This window comes from Entelurus aequoreus, linkage group LG16 (assembly GCF_033978785.1).
Source record: "Entelurus aequoreus isolate RoL-2023_Sb linkage group LG16, RoL_Eaeq_v1.1, whole genome shotgun sequence".
Taxonomy (NCBI): domain Eukaryota; kingdom Metazoa; phylum Chordata; class Actinopteri; order Syngnathiformes; family Syngnathidae; genus Entelurus; species Entelurus aequoreus.
The window spans coordinates 6888619-6907944 of NC_084746.1; the positions used below are offsets into that span (position 1 = coordinate 6888619).

At 37.4% G+C, this 19326-nt stretch overlaps 1 protein-coding gene across 2 annotated transcripts in view; it reads left to right on the forward strand.

Annotated features, from left to right (window-relative positions):
- Positions 1–19326, forward strand: part of LOC133631550 (guanine nucleotide exchange factor VAV3-like) — a 147367-nt gene that overhangs the window by 11019 nt on the left and 117022 nt on the right. For both annotated transcript variants that reach the window (XM_062023855.1, XM_062023856.1), the window contains exons 2-5: positions 2122–2238; positions 12817–12875; positions 12966–13031; positions 17847–17955. In XM_062023855.1, the coding sequence (XP_061879839.1) occupies positions 2122–2238; positions 12817–12875; positions 12966–13031; positions 17847–17955 (351 nt within the window). The remainder of the gene's footprint in view (positions 1–2121; positions 2239–12816; positions 12876–12965; positions 13032–17846; positions 17956–19326) is intronic.

Consider the following 19326-nt stretch of genomic DNA (forward strand, 5'->3'; position numbering starts at 1 on the left):
GTGGACATACTTTTTTTTTTTTGTAAATAAAAGCAATGCCTTTTGAAAAAACTGGCCTACATTTATTTTTTCATCTTCATTTTGAATAAAAAAAATAATCGGTAAAAGGAAAAATAATCTATAGATGAATCGAAAAAATAATCTATAGATTAACCGATTAATCGAAAAAATAATCTATAGATTAATCGATAGAAAAATAATCGTTAGCTGCAGCCTTAGATAACATGACATCATCGCGCCAAGTGCGTGCTGTTTCAGTCAATTAGTGCGTGAGGAATATATATATATATATATATATATATATATATATATATATATATATATATATATATATATATATATATATATATATATATATATATATATATATATATATATATATATATACTACCGTTCAAAAGTTTGGGGTCACATTGAAATGTCCTTGTTTTTGAAGGAAAAGCACTGTACTTTTCAATGAAGATAACTTTAAACTAGTCTTAACTTTAAAGAAATACACTCTATACATTGCTAATGTGGTAAATGACTATTCTAGCTGCAAATGTCTGGTTTTTGGTGCAATACCTACATAGGTGTATAGAGGCCCATTTCCAGCAACTATCACTCCAGTGTTCTAATGGTACAATGTGTTTGCTCATTGGCTCAGAAGGCTAATTGATGATTAGAAAACCCTTGTGCAATCATGTTCACACATCTGAAAACAGTTTAGCTCGTTACAGAAGCTACAAAACTGACCTTCCTTTGAGCAGATTGAGTTTCTGGAGCATCACATTTGTGGGGTCAATTAAACGCTCAAAATGGCCAGAAAAAGAGAACTTTCATCTGAAACTCGACAGTCTATTCTTGTTCTTAGAAATGAAGGCTATTCCACAAAATTGTTTGGGTGACCCCAAACTTTTGAACGGGAGTGTATATATATATATATATATATATACATATATATATATATATATATATATATATATATATATATATATATATATATATATATATATATATATATATATATATATATATATATATATATATATATATATATATATATATATATGTATGTATATATATATATATATATGTATGTATGTATATATATATATATGTATATATATATATATATATATATGTATATATATATATATATATATATATATATATATATATATATATATATATATGTATATATATACATTTGACATGTGACATTTCTAACAATTTTGAACGGAAATAGTTCATGCACATTCAGGTAAATTCTTCAAAATTACAATAAAAATTTTTTTGGCCGGGCTGTATATATATATATATATATATATATATATATATATATATATATATATATATATATATATATATATATATATATATATATATACAGCCCAGGTAAATTCTTCAAAATTACAATAAAAAAAATTTTGGCCGGGCTGTATATATATATATATATATATATATATATATATATATATATATATATATATATATATATATATATATATATATATATATATATATACAGCCCGGCCAAAAATTTTTTTATTGTAATTTTGAAGAATTTACCTGAATGTGCATGAACTATTTCCGTTCAAAATTGTTAGAAATGTCACATGTCAAATGTTTAAATATTAACTGTCAGTTTACTGTACTGTGCCAACTGTACTACTATATGAGTACGTGTTTTCTATTGTTTCATTGAAAATAAAACAGCAAAGTCCATTTGGCTGTCATCTGTTGTAATTATGAGACACAATTGTGTCAAAGTCATGATTTTTATTTTTCATGCTTGAAATAAGAAATTCTTACTTAAAAAAAGTAGTTTTATACTTGTGAGTGTTGATGACACAGCTTTGCAACAGTTGATATTCTAGTTTCAAGCATGTTTTACTCAATATAGGTCATCAAATCTCAGCAACAAGCTGTAATATCTTACTGAGATCATTTAGGACCAAAACACTTAAAACAAGTAAAACACTCTAACATAAAATCTGCTTAGTGAAAAGAATTATCTTATCAGACAGAAAATAAGCAAATATCACCCTTATTTGAGATATTTCATCTTACTTAGATTTCAGTTTTTGCAGTGTGTTATTACTGTGGATAATTTCAAGTCATTATTGTTATTAATTGCAGTTCCTGTGCTTGAAGAACATTCGCACCTTCTTGACGTGTTGCTGCAACGAGTTCGGCATGAAGAAGAGCGACCTGTTCGAGGCCTTCGACCTGTTTGACATGCGGGACTTTGGAAAGGTAACGGCGATTTAGAGGAAATGTGTTAGTCTCCTCATCTGGTCCATTTCAGAAGATGGACGGCGGTCCAGTTTAAATTTGTGTGCGTGCAGTCGCCTTCAAACAAACTATTTTCTTTCCGAGGTCCAAAGAAGCTTGCAGTCTAATCTGATAATCCCATAGGGAGGTTCTGCCCGCAGATATGTTCCTATAATCTGAGTCGTGTTCACAGGCGCAACAAGCTTCTTCTGGCATTCTTGTGTGGGTTCATTTTGGGTGAACTCCAGCCGGGCTTGTCGGCCACTGAGCAGAAGTGATATTTACAGAAGGAACATGTCATAAATGTCATTCAGGCTGATCCACTTCACATCGCGTGTGCCAACTGGTCCTCTTGTAGATTTAGTCCACTGCATCAGTACAGGATAAAGACCTCTGACTAACACAACAACATAACCTACTTTATTCTAACATAAAACTACTACTACTACGACTACTACTCTCTTACGTGAATGAGCTAAATAATATTATTTGATATTTTACGGTAATTTCACACATAAGTCGCTCCTGAGTATAAGTAGTGTAGTAGACCTAAACTGCGACTTATAGTCCGAAAAATACGGTATGTTAAACATGTTTCACTGATGAGAGTATTTGGCCAGCGCCGTTTTGTCGTACTAATTTTGCCGGTCCTTGAACTCAGCGTGGTTTGTTTACATGCCCGACCTTCTCCGATGCTGCCACAGAAAGACGTGTTTTATGCCACCTCGCCTTTGTCTCAGTTTGTCCACCAAACATTGTATGCTGTGCGTGAAGGCACAGAGGTGGGCTTTGTTGATGTCATTGACTTGTTGGAGTGCTTATCAGGCATATTTGATCAGTGCATGACTGCAAGCTAATCGAAGCCAACATACTATTTAGGCTAGCTGTATGTACATATTGCATCATTATGCCTCGTTTGAAGGTATATTTGAGCTCATACATATATATATATATATATATATATATATATATATATATATATATATATATATATATATATATATATATATATATATATATATATATATATATATATATATATATATATATACATATATATATATATATATGTATATATGTATGTATGTATGTGTAAATATTGGTATGTATGTATGTATATATAGGTATATATACATACGATTCGATTCAAAATCGATTCTTGGGGTCACGATTCGATTCAGAATCGATTTTTTTTTTTTTCAATTCAACACGATTCTCGATTCCAAAACAATTTTTTTTTTTTAAATAAAAAAAAAAAAAAACTTTTTTTAAAAAATTTTTATGAAAACAATACACAACAATACCATAATAATGCAATACAATTTCAAAACAAAACCCGACCCAGCAACATTCAGAATAGCAATAAACAGAGCAATTGAGGACACACAAACATGACACGGAACAATCTAAAAGTAGTGAGACAAAAATGAATATTATCAACAACAGTATCAATATTAGTAACAATTTCAACATAGCAGTGATTAAAAACCCCTCATTGATATTATCATTACAAACATTAATAAAAAAAAAAATAAAAAAAATGAACAATAGTGTCACAGTGGCTTACACTTGCATCGCATCTCATAAACTAAATGTCTAATGATAATGTCAATGAGGGATTTTTAATCACTGCTATGTTGAAATTGTAACTAATATTGATACTGTTGTTGATAATATTCATTTTTGTTTCACTACTTTTGGTTTGTTCTGTGTCGTGTTTGTGTCTCCTCTCAATTGCTCTGTTTATTGCAGTTCTGAGTGTTGCTGGGTCGGGTTTGGTTTTGGAATTGGATTGCATTGTTATGGTATTGTTGTGTATTGTTTTGTTGGATTGATTAATAAAAAAATCGATTTTTTAAAAATGAGAATCGATTCTGAATCGCACAACGTGAGAATCGCGATTCGAATTCGAATCGATTTTTTCCCACACCCCTAATAGGTATACATATGTATATGTATATATGTGGTTAGAGTGTCCACCCTGAGATCGGTAGGTTGTGAGTTCAAACCCCGGCCGAGTCATACCAAAGACTATACAAATGGGAGCCATTACCTCCCTGCTTGGCACTCAGCATCAAGGGTTGGAATTGGGGGTTAAATCGCCAAAAAGGATTCCCGGGCGCGGCCACCGCTGCTGCTCACTGCTCCCCTCACCTCCCAGGGGGTGAACAAGGGGTTGGGTCAAATGCAGAGGACACATTTCACCACACTTACTGTGTGTGTGACAATCATTGGTACTTTAACTTTAACTTAACTTTGACATATTTGATCCTCTAATTTTAACGTGTCACACGGCAGAGACGACGAGCTGCGAGTGCACCTGGTTGACAAGGAGCAACATCAGTGGTGTTGACACAGGAAGCACAGACGACCCTGGTAGATCTCACCTCACTAACCAACAAGTCAACTCAGGGAACTTTCAAGAACACTACCAAAACGAGACATACTGAAATAGATTGTAGATACGTGTAGTTCGTGGCAAAATACCAGATTATGTGTAGTCCAGGGGTCGGCGACCCAAAATGTTGAAAGAGCCATATTGGACCAAAAATACAAAAACAAATCTGTCTGGAGCCGCAACAAATTAGAAGCCATATTACATACAGATAGTGTGTCGTGAGATATACATTAAATTGAGATGACTTAAAGGAAACTAAATGAGCTCAAATATAGCTACAAATGAGGCATAATGATGCAATATGTACATATAGCTAGCCTAAATAGCATGTTAGCATCGATTAGCTTGCAGTCATGCAGTGACCAAATGTGTTTGATTAGCACTCCACACAAGTCAATAACATCAACAAAACTCACCTTTGTGTATTCACGCACAACGTTAAAAGTTTTGTGGACAAAATGAGACAGAAAAAGAAGTGGCATAAAACACGTCCTAGAAAGTCGGAGAAAGTTATACATGTAAACAAACTCACCTCACTAACCAACAAGTCAACTCAGTGCTGACACGGCTCAGGGAACTTTCAAGAACACTACCAAAACGAGACATACTGAAATAGATTGTAGATACGTGTAGTTCGTGGCAAAATACCAGATTATGTGTAGTCCAGGGGTCGGCAACCCAAAATGTTGAAAGAGCCATATTGGACCAAAAATACAAAAACAAATCTGTCTGGAGCCGCAACAAATTAGAAGCCATATTACATACAGATAGTGTGTCGTGAGATATACATTAAATTGAGATGACTTAAAGGAAACTAAATGACCTCAAATATAGCTACAAATGAGGCATAATGATGCAATATGTACATATAGCTAGCCTAAATAGCATGTTAGCATCGATTAGCTTGCAGTCATGCAGTGACCAAATATGTCTGATTAGCACTCCACACAAGTCAATAACATCAACAAAACTCACCTTTGTGCATTCACGCACAACGTTAAAAGTTTTGTGGACAAAATGAGACAGAAAAAGAAGTGGCATAAAACACGTCCTAGAAAGTCGGAGAAAGTTATACATGTAAACAAACTCACCTCACTAACCAACAAGTCAACTCAGTGCTGACACGGCTCAGGGAACTTTCAAGAACACTACCAAAACGAGACATACTGAAATAGATTGTAGATACGTGTAGTTCGTGGCAAAATCCCAAAATGTTGAAAGAGCCATATTTTGACCAAAAATACAAAAACAAATCTGTCTGGAGCCGCAACAAATTAGAAGCCATATTACATACAGATAGTGTGTCGTGAGATATACATTAAATTGAGATGACTTAAAGGAAACTAAATGAGCTCAAATATAGCTACAAATGAGGCATAATGATGCAATATGTACATATAGCTAGCCTAAATAGCATGTTAGCATCGATTAGCTTGCAGTCATGCAGTGACCAAATATGTTTGATTAGCACTCCACACAAGTCAATAACATCAACAAAACTCACCTTTGTGTATTCACGCACAACGTTAAAAGTTTTGTGGACAAAATGAGACAGAAAAAGAAGTGGCATAAAATAACGTCCTAGAAAGTCGGAGAAAGTTATACATGTAAACAAACTCACCTCACTAACCAACAAGTCAACTCAGTGCTGACACGGCTCAGGGAACTTTCAAGAACACTACCAAAACGAGACATACTGAAATAGATTGTAGATACGTGTAGTTCGTGGCAAAATCCCAAAATGTTGAAAAAGCCATATTGGACCAAAAATACAAAAACAAATCTGTCTGGAGCCACAACAAATTAGAAGCCATATTACATACAGACAGTGTGTCGTGAGATATACATTAAATTGAGATGACTTAAAGGAAACTAAATGAGCTCAAATATAGCTACAAATGAGGCATAATGATGCAATATGTACATATAGCTAGCCTAAATAGCATGTTAGCATCGATTAGCTTGCAGTCATGCAGGGACCAAATATGTTTGATTAGCACTCCACACAAGTCAATAACATCAACAAAACTCACCTTTGTGTATTCACGCACAACGTTAAAAGTTTGGTGGACAAAATGAGACAGAAAAAGAAGCGGCATAAAACACGTCCTAGAAAGTCGGAGAAAGTAAACAAACTAAAGGTGAGTTCAAGGACCGCCAAAATTAGTAGGACAAAACGGCGCTCGCCAAATACTCGAATCAGTGAAGCATGTTTAATATAAACAGTGTGCTTTATAACAATTAGGGAGGTTTGTGTCATGTTTGTCCTCCTACAGAAACCTAATTAAAACAAAAAATATATATTTTTCCCCTCATCTTTTATCCATTTTTCATGCATTTTTGAAAAAGCTTCAGAGAGCCACTAGGGCGGCGCTAAAGAGCCGCATGCGGCTCTAGAGCTGCGGGTAGTATACATATTTGACTTTATTATGTTCCAGCTGGTCTGTTGTGGACAGGGTTGCCAACTCCTTGGAAAATAAGTAAGGGACACCTTGTTGGTCGGCTGGATTTTTACTCAACAAGTTTTGTTGTACTATCCACAAAACTTGACTGGAATAAACTGTTCTTGTTTGTTAAAGATGTTTAAACTTTATGGTAAATGGGTTATACTTGTATAGCGCTTTTCTACCTTCAAGGTACTCAAAGCGCTTTGACACTATTTCCACATTCACCCATTCACACACACATTCACACACCGATGGCGGGGGCTGCCGTGCAAGGCCCTAACCACGACCTCATCAGGAGCAAGGGTGAAGTGTCTTGCTCAAGGACACAACGGACGTGACGAGGTCGGTAGAAGCTGGGGGTTGAACCAGGAACCCTCAGGTTGCTGGCTCTGTCCCCACCCCAACTTTAATTCACCTTTTAAAGGAAAACTACACTTTTTTTGGAATCTTACCCACCATCAACAAACCTTATGTGAGACAAGAGCACACGTCTTTCCCTTTTCTGTGCGTTTTGAATAGTAAAAAAATAATAACAAGAGGCGGCTAACAATGCAGGTAATGGGGAGTAACCTAGTTTGTCTAAGAACTCCCTCTAAAAAATATCCAGTATCTGGAAGAGTTTGATTGGGGAACAATCAGACACGCCTGCATGGATCGGTTTAGCCTGGGGATAAACTTGTTTTTGTCATTCAACGGACTCCATTGATGTGTTATGGACAATTTTTTAACTCTCACAGTAATAAAAATATGGGAAAAAGTTTGTCCCTTGACCGCTCAATACAGGACGCGGACTTTTGTTTCTGAATATGGGATTGTGACAGTCGCTTGCTGTCGTGCGGGTTCCAGGGACCACTAAGGAAGGACATTCTGGCGAGCAGGTTTAGACTTCTTTTATTTTTCAATAACAAAGTCTCTTACGAGTTACTTTCCAGCCTTGCATCCGCTGCTCGCTCTTCCGCCCCGGGTTTTTCAGCTTCGTGCGTCGTCTTCTTCCTAAGGCTCTTTGTCGCTCTCGCTCAGCATCCGCTTCTCGTTGGCTCTGATTTCTCTCTCCGACATTTACGGCTGTCGCCCTTTTACACAGTTCGAGAGGATTACTTATTTGTGCCCAGCTGGGCAATCCACGCACCTGATAATAATTGCGGTGTCGGTCCCGGCGCGCTGCTTGCTCGCCGTCCCCGCCTCTTCGCCGCCATCTTAGAGCGGGCTCCGGTGTGCCCTGCCTCGCTGTCGGACTGCCTGCACCGCCTCTCCAAGGGTTTGATCCCGTTTTAATGGACGGTCAGCAACCCTATCTGTGGGTGTCTGTTGTAGCCAGCCAACTGCTCATCCACTGCTAATATAAACAATGCCTCGATGCTAAATACTGTATGTAAATATGGCCACTGAAGTTTTGCTAAGTAAGTCAAATTGAATTTTAGTATATACAGTACATTTTGTCCTGGAATTATATCGAGAAATTGATCAAAAAGTTTCTCGGCGGATGTGGCCGTTTAGTGGTTGTCCACCCCGCCTGCTGCAGCGGCGTTCCACTCGCCGCCGCCACCTGACTCGTCCTCGGTGGATTCGGGGACACTTGGCCTGGCGACCCTCCACCAAGTCCCCCCTCCGCCCTCCATTGACTCTTGAACTTGTTCCTTGTGTTTTTGTTTGTTCCTTAAGAGGGGGGTACTGCTTTGATCCGTTGCCCGGATCATAGTTTTTTAGGGGTTTTGATTCACTTGTGGTTTAAAGGGAAACTTCGGTTTTTTTCAACCTGGGCCCTGTTTTCATAATTTTTTCTGTATATGTGAGTGCTGGATAAAACATTTTTTGAGGTCGCGCCAGTATTGAGCAGGGCAGGCAGCCTCCAGCCCAGCTAACGCTCGTACACAGGGCAACTGGCTCTCGTCAAAATTCGGCCTATAAACATGCATTTTTTTCACACTGACAGGCTCAGATAGTTACAATGAGTGTCCGACAACATACTAGAAAGGAGAAATTAACGTATGTCTCTACCTTTAGCTGGAGATCGCTGTTTGTTGTGAGCTGTGTCCAAATCTCACCACGCTACAAATCTCGTTCCGAAATCTCGCGATAACTCGCGACAAAACACCGGTGGAAAAACAGTTACCTGACTGAGGTGAAGAGAGACGACCGAAGTGATTTTCTGTTGGATTACCGAAGACTGTTATTTTAGTTTTATAGAAAAGTTTGTTTGTTTGTCAGTCATCTCTCTTCACCTCAGTCAGGTAACTGTTTTTCCACCGGTGTTTTGTCGCGAGTTATCGCGAGATTTCGGAACGAGATTTGTAGCGTGGTGAGATTTGGACACAGCTCACAACAAACAGCGATCTCCAGCTAAAGGTAGAGACATACGTTAATTTCTCCTTTCTAGTATGTTGTCGGACACTCATTGTAACTATCTGAGCCTGTCAGTGTGAAAAAAATGCATGTTTATAGGCCGAATTTTGACGAGAGCCAGTTGCCCTGTGTACGAGCGTTAGCTGGGCTGGAGGCTGCCTGCCCTGCTCAATACTGGCGCGACCTCAAAAAATGTTTTATCCAGCACTCACATATACAGAAAAAATTATGAAAACAGGGCCCAGGTTGAAAAAAACCGAAGTTTCCCTTTATTAAGTTCTGTTTCAGCACCCCTGTTTTGTGTTTCTTGGTTGTCATGGGTGCTGATTGTATTCACCTGCCTCTGATTAGTGTTCGGGACGCTCACCTGCTGCCGGACACTAATCGGAGAGCTATTTAGTCCTGGTTTTCCCCTCACTCAGTCTGGTGCTTTCGCTTGCTTTACGCAACTGTTACGTTAGTCCCTTGTGTTCCTTGATCCCGTTTTAATGGACAGTCAGCAACCCTATCTGTGGGTGTCTGTTGTAGCCAGCCAACTGCTCATCCACTGCTAATATAAACAATGCCTCGATGCTAAATACTGTATGTAAATATGGCCACTGAAGTTTTGCTAAGTAAGTCAAATTGAATTTTAGTATATACAGTACATTTTGTCCTGGAATTATATCGAGAAATTGATCAAAAAGTTTCTCGGCGGATGTGGCCGTTTAGTGGTTGTCCACCCCGCCTGCTGCAGCGGCGTTCCACTCGCCGCCGCCACCTGACTCGTCCTCGGTGGATTCGGGGACACTTGGCCTGGCGACCCTCCACCAAGTCCCCCCTCCGCCCTCCATTGACTCTTGAACTTGTTCCTTGTGTTTTTGTTTGTTCCTTAGGAGGGGGGTACTGCTTTGATCCGTTGCCCGGATCATAGTTTTTTAGGGGTTTTGATTCACTTGTGGTTTAAGTTCTGTTTCAGCACCCCTGTTTTGTGTTTCTTGGTTGTCATGGGTGCTGATTGTATTCACCTGCCTCTGATTAGTGTTCGGGACGCTCACCTGCTGCCGGACACTAATCGGAGAGCTATTTAGTCCTGGTTTTCCCCTCACTCAGTCTGGTGCTTTCGCTTGCTTTACGCAACTGTTACGTTAGTCCCTTGTGTTCCTTGATCCCGTTTTAATGGACAGTCAGCAACTCTATCTGTGGGTGTCTGTTGTAGCCAGCCAACTGTTCATCCACTGCTAATATAAACAATGCCTCGATGCTAAATACTGTATGTAAATATGGCCACTGAAGTTTTGCTAAGTAAGTCAAATTGAATTTTAGTATATACAGTACATTTTGTCCCTGGAATTATATCGAGAAATTGATCAAAAAGTTTCTCGGCGGATGTGGCCGTTTAGTGGTTGTCCCACCCCGCCTGCTGCAGCGGCGTTCCACTCGCCGCCGCCACCTGACTCGTCCTCGGTGGATTCGGGGACACTTGGCTTGGCGACCCTCCACCAAGTCCCCCCTCCGCCCTCCCGTGACTCTTGAACTTGTTCCTTGTGTTTTTGTTTGTTCCTTAGGAGGGGGGTACTGTTATGATCCGTTGCCCGGATGATAGTTTTTTAGGGGTTTTTGATTCACTTGTGGTCTAAGTTCTGTTTTTAGCACCCCTGTTTTGTGTTTCTTGGTTGTCATGGGTGCTGATTGTATTCACCTGCCTCTGATTAGTGTTCGGGACGCTCACCTGCTGCCGGACACAAATCGGAGAGCTATTTAGTCCTGTGTTTCCCCTCACTCAGTCTGGTGCTTTCGCTTGCTTTACGCAGCTGTTACGTTAGTCCCTTGTGTTCCTTGAGCTAAGCTTTGCCTTATGCGTGTCCGTGGTTTAGATATTCCGTTAGCTTTTCCTTGTGCTAGGCCCACGCTCTCCTTGTGTTTGTTTGTTTGGTTCCTGCCTGATAAACATTGAATCATTCTCTTACCTGCACACTGTCTCCGGAGTTCCTGTGGCATCTCAGAAGAACAATCCGCTTGTCATCATGCCTCCTCGTCCACGTTACAGTTTATAGGCCAAGGAAGCAAGCATATTTGATAACATGTCAAAGTGGACACCACACGCCTCACCTTATCATCAGGCAGCATGGGACAAGAGATGGTAGTGATAATATTGTGAATAATTCATTCAACAATTTTTTAAACTATGAATTACAGTATATATACCGATAATCAATGTATGTATAATATATATATATATATATATATATATATATATATATATATATATATATATATATATATATATATATATATATATATACATATATATATATATATACATATATATACAATGTATGTATGTATATATATATGTATATATATGTATATATATGCATACATATGTATGTATATATGTATGTATGTATGTATATATATATGTATATATATGTGTGTGTATATATGTGTGTATATATATGTGTGTGTATATATGTATATATATATGTGTGTATATATGTATATATATGTGTGTGTGTATATATGTATGTGTATATGTATGTTTATGTGTGTGTACATATGTAGGTGTATATATGTGTGTGTATATATGTGTATATATGTATGTGTTATATATGTACGTGTATATATGTAAGTGTATATATGTGTGTGTATATATGTATGTGTATATGTATATGTGTGTGTGGTATATATGTGTGTGTATATATGTGTATATGTATATATACGTGTAATATATATATATATATATATATATATATATATATATATATGTATATATGTATATATATGCATACATATGTATGTATATATGTATGTATGTATATATATATGTATATATATGTGTGTGTATATATGTGTGTATATATATGTGTGTGTATATATGTATATATATATATGTGTGTGTATATATGTATATATGTGTGTGTGTATATATGTATGTGTATATGTATGTTTATGTGTGTGTACATATGTATGTGTATATATGTGTGTGTATAGATGTGTATATATGTATGTGTATATATGTGTGTGTATATATGTATGTGTATATGTATATGTGTGTGTGTGTATATATGTGTGTGTATATATGTGTATATGTATATATACGTGTATATATATTTGTATGTATATATGTATATTATATATGTATAATATATGTATATGTGTATATATATGTAATGTATATCTATGTATATATGTGTGATGTATGTGTATGTGTATATATATATATATGTGTATATATATATACGTTTTTGTAATGAACTGCAATTTTTTTAATTGTGGTTTTGTTTTTTAAGTACAGCGTGTGACATTATTACTATTTACTACTATCTTAGACTGTATTATTATCTCTAGGATGTCAGGGAATGGCCTTAACGACTGAAGCTCTTTCACCAGGTCATGGACACGCTCTCCAAGCTCTCCAACACAGCAATGGCACTGCAAGGAGGATTCAAGTAAGTCCAGGTCATCATCAATGCACCATGTGTGGCTTGAACCTTTGATAACCTTGCACTTTTAACATGAAGCCTTGTACGTCTTTGCAGGCCTTTTCCCACAGAAATAATCCTAAAAGATGAGGACATTTACAACCACCTGGAAGACCTAATGGAGTAAGTATAAGTATATTCCTCTATGTCCACTATTACTGCTGTTGCAACATCATTATTTAAGCCGACAAAACAGGACTTGATGAACTACTATTTTTTTTGGCATTATTTAAAATCTTTATTAACCTACTAATTATATAAATAATACATTATATTATAAGAATAGTATTAACAATAACACAGTAATAATAACACACAGTATTTTTATTATTTTTATATCATTCTTATTTATCAACATTTACATTTTATTTATAGGCCGCTTTCTAAAAAATTGTCAGTGAATTCTAGGGTACATTTTAAAAAACCCAGTAAAAATAATAAATTGATTCTGGTGGATCTAGCATAATATTGTGAGAGTCCAGTCCATAGTGGATCTAACATAATATTGTGGGAGTCCAGTCCATAGTGGATCTAACATAATAGTGAGAGTCCAGTCCATAGTGGATCTAACATAATAGTGAGAGTCCAGTCCATAGTGGATCTAACATAATAGTGAGAGTCCAGTCCATAGTGGATCTAACATAATAGTGAGAGTCCAGTCCATAGTGGATCTAACATAATATTGTGAGAGTCCAGTCCATAGTGGATCTAACATAATAGTGAGAGAGTCCAGTCCATAGTGGATCTAACATAATAGTGTGAGAGTCCAGTCCATAGTGGATCTAACATAATATTGTGAGAGTCCAGTCCATAGTTGATCTAACATAATAGTGTGAGAGTCCAGTCCATAGTGGATTTAACATAATAGTGTGAGAGTCCAGTCCATAGTGGATCTAACATAATAGTGTGAGAGTCCAGTCCATAGTGGATCTAACATAATAGTGAGAGTCTAGTCCATAGTGGATCTAACATAATATTGTGGGAGTCCAGTCCATAGTGGATCTAACATAATAGTGAGAGTCCAGTCCATAGTTGATCTAACATAATAGTGAGAGTCCAGTCCATAGTGGATCTAACATAATAGTGAGAGTCCAGTCCATAGTGGATCTAACATAATAGTGAGAGTCCAGTCCATAGTGGATCTAACCTAATATTGTGAGAGTCCAGTCCATAGTGGATCTAACATAATAGTGTGAGAGTCCAGTCCATAGTGGATCTAACATAATATTGTGAGAGTCCAGTCCATAGTTGATCTAACATAATAGTGTGAGAGTCCAGTCCATAGTGGATTTAACATAATAGTGTGAGAGTCCAGTCCATAGTGGATCTAACATAATAGTGAGAGAGTCCAGTCCATAGTGGATCTAACATAATAGTGTGAGAGTCCAGACCATAGTGGATCTAACATAATAGTGTGAGAGTCCAGTCCATAGTGGATCTAACATAATAGTGTGAGAGTCCAGTCCATAGTGGATCTAACATAATAGTGTGAGAGTCAAGTCCATAGTGGATCTAACATAATAGTGTGAGAGTCCAGTCCATAGTTGATCTAACATAATAGTGTGAGAGTCCAGTCCATAGTGGATCTAACATAATAGTGTGAGAGTACAGTCCATAGTGGATCTAACATAATAGTGTGAGAGTCCAGTCCATAGTGGATCTAACATAATATTGTGAGAGTCCAGTCCATAGTTGATCTAACATAATAGTGTGAGAGTCCAGTCCATAGTGGATCTAACATAATAGTGTGAGAGTCCAGTCCATAGTGGATCTAACATAATAGTGTGAGAGTCCAGTCCATAGTTGATCTAACATAATAGTGTGAGAGTCCAGTCCATAGTGGATCTAACATAATAGTGAGAGAGTCCAGTCCATAGTGGATCTAACATAATAGTGTGAGAGTCCAGTCCATAGTGGATCTAACATAATAGTGTGAGAGTCCAGTCCATAGTGGATCTAACATAATAGTGTGAGAGTCCAGTCCATAGTGGATCTAACATAATAGTGTGAGAGTCCAGGCCATAGTGGATCTAACATAATAGTGTGAGAGTCCAGACCATAGTGGATCATTGGGCAACATTTTGTTACATTAGCTCGTTGTAGTGCAGGATAAAAGAGCAATAAGGTGCAGATGTAAATAAATAGATATGGTACAGTATGTACATTGTATACTTTATGAGGACATCTTCACTTGTTGGTTTTATTTACTGTGCACTGTATATATGCTGTGATTGGGCGGGCAAAGGATGGAGGTGACGTCACATATGGGGCAAGTTCCAAATGGCTCGTTTGGAGAAAGTATGAAGGAAGGAAAGATTGTTTTATAAATATCTCTGCAAAGCCTCCACGGTTGGGACTTATGCAGATCCCAAATACAGAACAGCAGGTACTAATAGGTACGAAAAGTTGCTTCTGCATAATGGGGCCCTAAAATGCTGAGGTGGCTGAACTGGGGTTATAAATAAACACTATATACCCGGAGAGAACCCACGCTTAGAGAGCAAAAAACAGCAGAAACAAAAAACTAGGGCGAGGTACGTAGCGGCAGCAGAGTAACTCATGCGGCATTAATCCAGCGCTGGCAAGGAGCAACAAGTGATCCTAAATATACTTGAGTAGAAATAGAAAACAGGTGCGCTGGCACTAAACTAAACAGAAAGTGAAGGTGCAGCAAAACAAGGAGCCCAACAGGAAGTAGAACCAAAACAAGAGCACCGGGACAGGAAATCATGCAGAACACAGGTAAATAACTGACAAAGTACGAACTGTCATGTGGGATCATGACAACTTGGAGCTTGCAGCTACACAACAGCCAAGCACACAATAGCACACAAGCTAGACATATGTAATAAGTGTCCTTGACTAAACAATATTGCAGTCCATAGTACATTATTTGGCAATAGAGGCAAGTCTCAAATAATTATAAATAAATTGCTTGTAAATGTTTTGTCATTCACTGATGCCAGGCCCTAATACTATACAACTATTCACTGTATATATTGTGAATACATATGTATATACATTACATACAGTAACGTACATTACAGTGTGTACTAGGGTTGTACGGTATACCGGTATCAGTATAGTACTTATGAATAATTTTCGGTACTATACCGCCTCTGAAAGGTACCAGTCCCGTACCCCGCCTGCGTCGTCGTCACGTCGTGACATTGCTGGTTTTACGAGCAGACGAGCATGTTCGGCGGCACACAATCACTGAGTACTTACAAGCAGACACAGTGTGTAGACAGAAAAGGGACAACGGACGCATTTTGGTGTAAAAACTAAGGATAAAGGTGAAGTTATAACACTGAAACACCCACCGGAAGAGATGCTTTAAGACAGGGCGAGCTAGCTAGTAGCTAACGGCCATCCGCCGTCTTCAGTGTTTTAGCTACTTCTAAATCACTAATCCTCGCCTCCGTGGCGACAAAGTACGTTTATGTGGAGTGGGGCTTGGCCTGCGGGCCTGCCGCGGAACGGGGTGTGCAAAGACCGGCCTCGAAGACAGCGACAGTTGAGTGGATGGCCCAGGTGAGCCTTGTTATCTAATCACCTGTCGCCTTTATTAGCAGCAGCCGGGACGAGACACGTTGTTGGAGTGGGAGCCAGAGAGAGCGAGAGAGACACAAGACGCAGACAAACATTTTGCCGGAAAGCAAAACACTCGCACTATTTATGAAAATAAAACAGTGTTATACCCTGAATTCCGGCTCTCCTGGCAGTGTGTGGTAGACCGAAGAACCCACTAGAGGGCAACCTCCACAGTTTCTTACAAGTATCATCCCTGCAGGACGAGGAATAGCTAAACATGCTTCACTACACACCGTAACTCACCGGCGTCAAAATGTAAACAAACGCCATTGGTGGATCTACACCTTACATCCACTGTAATGATACCAAGTACAGGCACGTATTTAGTCGATACTACTATGATTACGTCGATATTTTTTGGCATCACAACATCTTCTTTCGTTTTTTTTTACACATGAGGACTTTAAATATGACCGGGACTCGGGAATGTATATCTCGCTAAACACACACGCGGTTTCTCTTTCCTCTCCTTTCGGTTCTATTTTTTTGGCTACGGGGGCGGCAGGTTGTACCCGTTCAACGGTTATGGATCAACAAAATATTCTTTCTTATCGGATTGATTCCCAAATTTGTGATATCATCCAAAACTAATGTAAAGTATCCAAACAACAGAAGAATAAGTGATTATTACATTTTAACAGAAGTGTAAATAGAACATGTTAGAAGAGAAAGTAAGCAGATATTAACAGTAAATGAACAAGTAGATTAATAATTCATTTTCTACCACTTGTCCTTAATAATGTTGACAAAATAATAGAATGTTAAATGACACAATATGTTACTGCATATGTCAGCAGACTAAATTAGGAGCCTTTGTTTGCTTACTTAATACTAAAAGACAAGTTGTCTTGTATGTATTTTAATTTTCCTGAGGGAACTCTCCTGAAGGAATCAATAAAGTACTATCTACTATCTGTTCACTATTTTATTTAAGGACTTACCTGCAACAAGAAACATATGTTTAATGTACCCTAAGATTATTTGTTAAAATAAAGCCATAATGCTATTTTTTTGTGGTCCCCTTTATTTAGAAAAGGACCGAAAAGTATCGAAATAATTTTAGTACCGGTACCAAAATATTGGTATCGTTACAACACTAGTGTGTATGTATAATAATATAGTGTTTACTGTACACGTATTCAGTCGTATATACAATTGACTCCTATGTATTGATTATATACATATTTACAAACCTCACCATGCAAATGTGTTCTCTTTGCTTTACTTTTAATTAATTGTTAGTTAATTCAGAAAAAAATAGCTCTTACCATTATTATGATTGCCTTTAAAAATAATTTTATAACTTAATTAAGGGGGCTGACATTAGATGTTTTTTTTTTGTAGTGAAAACACCATGGAGGATGAGGACGACTTGTACGCGGTGGTGTACGGGCTGGAAGAAGACTACGCGGGCGGGGAGATTTATGAGGACCTTATGAGGACCGAACAGCAGGTATACACAAGGAACTTTGACGTTAGCAACGCAACATGCTACCTACTGTACATACTGTACGCCAACTGATATTGGGGGAGAATATTAATAGTCACACTGCAAAAAGTCAGTGTTCAAAAACAAGACAAAAAAATACAAAAATGAGGGGTATTTTATTTGAACTAAGCAAAATTATCTGCCAATAGAACAAGACAATTTGGCTTGTCAAGACTTTCCAAAACAAGTCAAATTAGCTAACCTCAATGAACCCCAAAATACCTTAAAATAAGTATATTCTCACTAATAACAAGTGCACTTTTCTTGGTAGAAAAAAATACATTTTTGCTCAATATGTTGAAAATATTCTTAAATGAAGTAAATGCTAGTGCCATTATCTTGACATAATGATATGCGCTCGGCATTACATTTCTTGAAACCAGCAAACTTATACTAAAAACTAATTTATTGTTCTTAATGGAAAGGCAACAAGGCAAGCGCTTGTTACTCTCGGGGTCTCCCAGCCGCTCAGGCAAATCATATGGTCTAAAAATGCGTTTTTCCATGGATAACATGACATCATCGCGCCAAGTGCGTGCTCTTTCAGTCAATTAGTGCGCATGTATACAGCCCGGCCCCCAGCCAAAACATTTTTAATTGTAATTTTGAGGAATTTATATGAATGTGCATGAACTATTTCTGTTCAAAATTGTTTGAAATGTTAAATGTTTAAATATTAACTGTCTGTTTACTGTACTGTGCCAACTGTACTACTATATGAGTACGTGTTTTCTATTGTTCAATTGAGAATAAAACAGCAAAGTCCATTTGGCTGTCATCTGTTTTAATTATGAGACACAATTGTGTCAAAGTCATGATTTTTTTTTTTACATGCTTGAAATAAGAAATTATTACTTAAAAAAAGTAGTTTTATACTTGTGAGTGTTGATGACACAGCTTTGCAACAGTTGATATTCTAGTTTCAAGCATGTTTTACTCAATATAGGTCATCAAATCTCAGCAACAAGCGTAATATCTTACTGAGATCATTTAGGACCAAAACACTTAAAACAAGTAAAACACTCTAACATAAAATCTGCTTAGTGAGAAGAATTATCTTATCAGACAGAAAATAAGCAAATATCACCCTTATTTGAGATATTAAATCTTACAAACCCCGTTTCCATATGAGTTGGGAAATTGTGTTAGATGTAAATATAAACGGAATACAATGATTTGCAAATCATTTTCAACCCATATTCAGTTGAATATGCTACAAAGACAACATATTTGATGTTCAAACTGATAAACATTAGAAAACTCTCCTATGCAAGGCGAAAACCGTTTATCAACAACACCCAGAAACGCCGTCGGCTTCGCTGGGCCTGAGCTCAT